Source organism: Pollicipes pollicipes, unplaced genomic scaffold (genome assembly GCF_011947565.3).
Source record: "Pollicipes pollicipes isolate AB1234 unplaced genomic scaffold, Ppol_2.1 Scaffold_7261;HRSCAF=8764_pilon_pilon_pilon, whole genome shotgun sequence".
NCBI classification, from domain to species: domain Eukaryota; kingdom Metazoa; phylum Arthropoda; class Thecostraca; order Pollicipedomorpha; family Pollicipedidae; genus Pollicipes; species Pollicipes pollicipes.
The window spans coordinates 34,827,723-34,835,500 of record NW_023597054.1 but is presented as its reverse complement, the minus strand read 5'-3'; the positions used below and the strand labels follow the sequence as shown (position 1 = coordinate 34,835,500).

At 54.0% G+C, this 7,778-nt stretch overlaps 1 protein-coding gene across 1 annotated transcript; it reads left to right on the top strand.

Annotated features, from left to right (window-relative positions):
• Positions 1–6,321: 6,321 nt before the first annotated feature.
• Positions 6,322–6,996, top strand: LOC119112818 (zinc finger protein 830; the record flags this gene model as incomplete). The annotated part of the gene is given in 1 exon segment (XM_037237104.1): positions 6,322–6,996. A coding segment is annotated over 1 exon segment (171 nt), but the record flags the coding sequence as incomplete, so codon positions are not given.
• Positions 6,997–7,778: the final 782 nt, after the last annotated feature.

Here is a 7,778-nt window from a genome sequence, read left to right as displayed (position 1 = left end):
CAGCGTTAAACGGAACACTTTTAGCACTGGCCTCCGTCGGAGGTTGTTGTCTACTCTTCTAATGGAATATTGCCGGTGCGTTCGATGTTTGCCACGCCGAGCGACATTTTGGTAGTGTTCGGCTGCTACCGGCTCTGTCGGCTCTCAAATTTATTTACAGCCTTTCGAGGCCAGCCATTCAGGGTATCGCGCATTGCACGCAAGAGTGATTTCGCTCACGCCAACGCGTCACCCGTACGGCTCGCCTCACATGCCGCATGCGGCGCGAAGCCCGGTGCGCGGCGAGACCGCCAGCGCGGCCGACGACCGGCGCCGACGGCCCGGCGTCGTTCTGACGCGACGGCGAGGCGGGTGGTGGGGCGGCTGGCGGGCGGGGAGCGTGCGACCCCAGCGTCGGGTCGTCATGACGCCGCGGCTGTCGGTGCTGGCGCCGCTGTCTGTCCGTCGCGTCAGGCTGTCGGGGGGGGGGGGGGGGGGGGGGGGGGGCAGCGTTACCAGTGACCGGTGATATGGCGACCGGTTGCTGGCCGCCGGTGACCAATGGCTCATGACCGGTGAACGGTGAACGGTGACCGATGGCTGATGGCTGATGGCTGATGACTGATGGGTGATGGCTGATGGCTGATGGCTGATGACTGATGACCTATGACCTGTGGCCTGTGACCAGTGGCCTGTGGCCTGTGACTTGTGACTTGTGACTTGTGACTTGTGACTTGTGGCCTGTGACCTGTGGCCTGTGACCAGTGGTCTGTGACCTGTGGTCTGTGCCGATGGGTGGTGACTGGTGTCGACGGCCGGTGGCCGGTTGCTGGCCGTGCAGGCGGTCAATAGCGGCGCCGGAAGCGAGCCGGCCCCGTCAACGTCGGCCCGTGCCAGGCCGCCGCTCTCTGTCAACACCACGGCGGCGGCGGCCCCTCGTTATCGGCGTGGTGGGTGGCCCATCGGGCCGGCTGGACGTCATCTGGCCACCCCTATCAACGCCTCCGTGACCTCACAAGCTGACAACGGTCCACCATTATGAACTGGCCGTGTGTGCCCATCCTCCCCCCCCCCCCCTCTTCCCTGGGATGCGACCGCTCGGCTAGTCGCGATGGAGCCCAGACCGCGGTGGCCGCAGTGGGAGCCAATCTCCACTCGCGGCCGGCACCCTGCCGTGGTGATTTCACTCCGGTGGCGGGCTGACCCACGACCCACCACACTCCCCGAGTGGGACAGGGCGTCCCCCCGGCGCTCTGCCGAACGCTCGTCGGGCTCGCGCTGTGCGTGGTCTGTATGCAGCTGGAGGGCGCGTACATTTCCAGGGGTGACGCATATGTAATCTGTCAACAGCGCGGCCCAGGCGCGCTTGCGCCCAGTAGCTGCGCGGTCGGGAAAGCTGAGTGCCGTCGGGAGGATCAGCGCAGGTTGTCGGACTGCGCGACGGCGCGAGCCACCCTTGTTGCGACAACTATACGATCGTCATCTGCACAAGCAGAACTCTAGTTTCTGCCATGACGGGAGAGTTGGTGCAACCCCTTCAGCTTTTTCAAGCTTACGTCCGGAACTGATGAACGCGTCATTCCTGTGTTCGAGTAGCTCTACTTACGCAGTTTTGTTTTACAATCGGCCCGAAAACGTCAAAGTGGACCATGCACACCATTTCTGGTACCGCGTCATGACCTGTGACCTCGTTATCAATACTCTGCACGGTGAAAATGTGGCCGCAGTCCCCCACGAGTCTGAGAATACATCGGTCCCCACAACAGGTGTCCGCTCTGCATGCTTTCCTGCTCTGACCAAACACACGGCGCATTGACGCAGGTCTGACCGCGTTTTGGCTGGTGGGGTCCGATTTCCGTCTGGTTCTCTTGAGCTGCTTCAACAACTAGGGCATTGCTGCTGAGATGCGAGCCTTGCGTTAGATCAGCCCTCTCGGCCCGGTGGCGATCAATGCCCAAATACGGGGGCGGCGGAACGTGCGGTCTGTGTAGCGTGGGTCGCATGGCCGCAGGTGGCGTCGCGGCAGCGCACGTGGGGCGTTACACGACAAATCGACAGATGGAGGCGCCAACATAACACTCCATATTTTTTGTTCCGCTGAAATTATCAGTGTAGGGTTGTGGCACACCCCGAATTCATATGTGCAATTTCTAGAAAGATCAAGCAACGGCTAAGGAGTTATAGCCTCGGGCATTTGGGGTCAGCTAGTAAGGACGCCTTAAAGTGTCTGTACTCCATTCAGAGTTGTCATAATTGCATACAACTATAATCGCTGAACTTGCAACGATCTAGTGGACCTTTGGACTATTTCAAAGCTTTGCTTACTCAAATTCTAAAACTGAGACCTCGTGACGAAAACCACTTGACCTTTGATAATCTACAATGTTGTTTTTCGAAACAAATCAATTTACAGCAGTCAATTATCCGCTCCAAACGAGCTTCAAATAGTGTTTTTCTTCTGAAATTTAATGTGCGTTATAAACCCACTATGTAGGGTTCATTTTACCCGGATGTTACGGATGTTACAAGTGACAGGCTCTAATGAGATGAAATGTCATGGAGGCTATACTCTTATGTAGTGTATCGATGTGAGCTGTGCAATTCACATACGCACCCTCACCATCTATACATACATACATATATATATATATATATATATATATATATATATATATATATATATATGTACATGGTTGTATACAAATGGAAGGCATTCTAACCACAAACATGGTTTTAAATGAAGTCTGAATGTGTCATGAGGAGACAAATTGCCAAATGGCGTCTACAAAAATATGCTTCCACATTCATGTCCGTCACACCACACAAACGGCCACCTCCTTTGGCGCGTTACCTGCACATGCAACGAATAGCGTATCGTCATAGGCTGTTTGCAATATCATGATCCAATGACCTGGCATGAAAGCGCCATTCAACACTTCACGCAAGGTGTGCTCATATGAGAAGGTGTGCTCATATGTAAGCCAACTGATGCGATGAGCCAACCCTTTCTGTCACTGGTGATAACTTGTGAAAGCTCCGAGTGCCCTTCACCGTGACAGCTTCTGAGAAGCCCGGGCGGGGAGATTCGCAGCGCTCGCCACCTCCTGCCCAGATACCTAGATGAACAGGATTTTGCTGACCAGTTTCTCCGATGTGGATGCGCCTCCCCCCCCCCTCCTCCCCCCTTTTCCCCCGCCATCAGTCTTTGGTGGGCATAGGTGCACCTGAGGCTCTCCTGTGCCGTTGCACGTTTAGCTGTGCCCCCGATGCTGGCACAGGCCTGCCTGCCGATGTGACGGACACGTCGTCCCAAGAGGTAGTAAAAATGGTACTGTCAATGTCAGAGTCATGGCAACCTGAAATCAAACCCATTGGTCGCACGTACGGATAAAGCTGTATTTTGATTTGCGCGGTGTGGTACCACCATCTGTGAAATGATTTGTTAGAAAGTGGGCGCTATATTGCCAGGTTCTGGAACAAGGGACTGTATGAACGCATTAATCACACAATCCGGCTGACCTGGTGCGACTCGTAGACTAGCTTCACTTTCGTTCCGCCCGCATGAGGGACCCCGCCCCGCCCCCCCCCCCCCCGATCAGGTCTCTCCTCTCTTTGGCGACCTCTGCCAAGCGATACCATATGGCCGTTTTAGTTCGTGGTTCTTTCGACCATGTGCATGGCCCTTTCAAAAAGTTCGGTTGTCCGATACAGCGACAAAGGCGAGAGAGTAAAAGATTGAGAACCGTCTTTTCGACCGGTGTTGTTAAGTTGACCTTTCAGCTTATCCGTTATCTGGGGCTGTCTGAACCGCAATGAATGTTCAGTCAGTAGTCGATAACTCATACCATGATCCTACGCTTGTAAGAAAATGGGCATCCATTCACAGAAACTGAAGTGAAGCGGTAGAAAGAATGGATAACTTATGTAAGCAGTTGTAGACATTTTTGCATCGCCAAGTTGTCATCTTCAGCCCTTATTTGCCTATTATTCGCTTGTCTCCTTCCTGATGTCGCGTGTACATTCAGTAAGGTTTACGGCGATCCTAACGCTTTTCTGAGCCATTCGGCTCCCTGTGTCGGCCTCTGCCCTTCCGTAAGGCATCCTGTAGATCCAAAGGGTAAATGATCGTATGTATTGGCCAGTGACATTGCACTAACCATACATAAATGGGCGTTTCAAATCAGTGCTCTCACAGTCTCAGGTTTTGCTAGCCGTTTGGAATATGAACGCACAAGCTTATTATCTACTTATTTCAATCATTATGGTAGCCAGAGGAAAAGTTGGGCTGGACTCTGCTAAGCTTTTCCGAATATGATTTTGATGCTGCTTTGGTGGTAAATTTAGCCGTTTTTTATGTACATGCATATATATATATATATATATAATATCTAAGATTCAAGTGCGAGAATGCTTGATAGCATCACATGGTACGAAAATGTCACGAATATGATTAAAAATCAAGTTCATGAATACTTCCTTACCCATAAATTATGCACGGCATGCTAACAACTGCAGCGATGCATAACATTACCTCGCATGTGGCTTAAGGTGAAAACCGGAACATGGGCATAACTTCATCCGCAACTTGGCGATCAAGCTGAACGATGACACCAGTGTCAGCCGAATCATCTGACGAAATAGACCCGTCTTCCGTGCTTTCGTTTTGCTGCTGAGTTCAGCATCAGCACTCGAATATGGGAATTTTTACGGGAATGCTGTGTGTACCCTAGTAATATTTGACCCAGTTACACAAAGGTGAATATCTTTAGCAAGGCGGAGATCATTCGCGTCTTTGATCAGCACACCTGAGACCGTGCTTATCTTCTTTCAATAGGCCGCTTGCGCCGATGAAACGGATCGCAATACACAAACACGCATGACATCACTCGCCCCAATCCAACATCGGGCGAACAAGGTCTGGCGGAAAGTCGCAACACCTGAACCAGCACGGCCAGCAAGCGTGAGCCTGAGCGTCCCCAACGCGGGGACACCCTTTGTCTTTGCCCCGCCAGGTGCCAACCTTTGCCTTCGCAGCTTTTACTTTTCGGGGCGTGAGGAGTGGACAAACAAACAGATCATTGACAATCCGTTTGTGAGTGGGGCATTGCTGACAAAGACTTATTTTACTTAATCAAAAGATCAACTTATGCAACATTTACCTATCCTTCACAGTATTGTTGCTAGACTGCCCTTTTCCCCACCCCCTTCAACCCCCGTGACACCACCATTGTCACGTGATGGGCCCTCTGAGATCAGGAACGTGAATGTGCCTTTTTACCTCTCCTGGTTGGTACTTGCATGTGTTTATTTTACCGTGAGGCGATTTCTGCTCAGTTTTGTGAGGAGTCCGGATATCCCCCCCCCCCCCCCCGCCCATATCCCGACGCTTTGGCACACTTTTATGACGACAATGCGATCACTGATCCATCATCTCATCGGATGACATGTTTGATGATAATGCCTTTTGCTTCAGCATTTCGCCATCTCCTAAACATATCACCGGTGCGTACGATTTAAACGATCGCGAAAACTGCCACCTATGCCTAGTTTGAAACATTTTTCTATTTTAAACGAAAATCACGTTTCATTTTATTTTTGCTTTTGGTAGAGATTGTGCGTGTTCAAAAAGCCAAAAGAGGTCACGCGACTTTTTGTCACGTTGTCACAACTTTTGAAATCCAGCAAACAGAAAAATGGAAGCATCTAAAAGATGCGCCTGGTCATTGCGAATACAGCGATATGTATATATTTTTAACCCTGGAGCCATTGCTCTGTCATTCTGAAAATCAGACAGCTGGCTTCAGGGTTTTAAACAATCCTCTGGAACAATTCTCATCAAAATACAAAATATGGGTGTTATGGCCCTGTCGATTTATCATGGGAAGCCCCAGGTGTGTATGTACATACGCCAAGAACTCTTAATCGTCACGCCGCGTTCAGCAGCTGAAACCATGTTCAGGTGTCCAATAGCGTTTGCATATTTTTCGTTGCGTCTGTTTGAGCACTTCATCATTTTAAACCAAATGCGTGCAAACTTTCCTTCCAAAACGATGTGATTGTGTTCCGGATGTTTGTCGTCACTAGGCTGCTCATTTGTTCTGATATCTGATCCGACCCAAGCCTATTTTGTATTTAATCTATTTTCGTCCAGCCGCACGACCGCCACCATTTGTGTGGAAGTCGAGATATTATCCAAGCAGTCACCGCTCTGGCGTTTTTGTGTGCGTGTTTTCATCGTCCACGGAGCCATGCCGACCAGAATCAAAGGGTGGCTGAAATATTCCAGGTTATTGGACTCGGATCGGCTTTCTCCGGGCATTCACATCAGATTGGGCTTCCGTTTCCAGGGTGATCAGCATGGAGAAGCGGAAGGAGCAGTTGGCACAGCAGGAAGCGGCAGCGGCGGCGGCGGCCGCTGCGTCCCGGCCAGACGACGGCGACGACGACTCAAGCGCCGACGAGGCCGAGGTGGATGAGTTCCTCGACTGGCGGTCGAAGGGCGCCTGGAAGTGAGGGCTCGCCGCGCTCACGCACCGCCGGGAGCGCCGTCGTCCCCGCTGAACGGCTGGACATCACCATCGGCTGCGGGAACCCGCCCTCTGCGAGCCCACCACGGGTGGCGACGCCGCCAGCGGCGGACGTGGTCTGTTGACGTCGACGTCTGCTGGCGTGACGTCTGGACGTGGCGTACAGGCGTGGTCTAGGACGTGATTGGTGCACACGATGTGCCGGCGAGGTCGGTGGGCGTGACGTGTGGTCGAGGCCTGTGAATGGCGTCTGTGATGTGGCCCGTGATGTGTTGGCACGAAGGCCGACGCTGCTGTGCAGCCTGAAGCGAACAGACGGCGTGAGTCTTCGTCGAGCGCCGTTCGGATGGCGTGATCGGCCGGGTGGCGTGATTCGTCACCATCAGGCGGTGGAGCCGTGCTGGTGCCGGCCCGACGCGGCCGTGCCGCCGCGGCAATGGCCGACGCGGGTGGCCTGACAACACCGGAATACATGTCACCGCCCGCTCTACTTGCTGTGTATCCAGTGGAGATACGGCAAACAGGCGCTGGAAACTTTAAGGTTTATTCAGAAAGCATACGCAAATACGCGAGTGATCGTACTTTAGTTGCGCTACGGTTTTCACGGTTTACAACTCGTCGACGAATGTCCGAAGTCTACGCACCTGCACTCATGCGGCAAGGTAAAGTCTTGATACCTGCCAGCATGGGCCCCCTGCATCCATTGCAGGATGCGCATGTTTGATTTAGGCAACGTGAAACAGACAGCGCAACTACCTGGCGACCTTAAACCGATGGGACACCAGTATCGAAGGCTAAAGTCGAGAGAAATGTTTGGCGTGTCGCGCGGCACCGACCCGTCAGGGTTCAGCATGATATTGGAGCTGTTCGCGTTGAGCAAAGCGTATGCTTATGGGTGTCGCTGCGCCGGCGGGCTGTGCGTGGCGGCGGGGCGGAGGAGGAGGTCCGGTCGGGCCGGGCCGCGCTCTCTTCCGTCTGTCCGCCGGCCCGGACCGCCGCCGCGTCCAGAGCAGCCGCCCCCACGCCGGGGCCGTGTGATGCAGCCTGGCGCGCGCTGCGGCCGGGTCGCGGCGGGTCGCGGCGTCCAGCGTCGCTGCGGACACGACCCTGACCTCTTCCCCGAAGGTCAGGGTCGTGATTGGGCGGGGCGCGGCGCCGGGTCCGACGCGGGCGGACCGGGCGCCGCGCGCGCCCCGCGTCGGCGCTGACGACTCCCGGCGACGCCAACGGCCGGAGCGGACCGGCGCCTCCGCCCTGCCGGCCGAGCCTCGA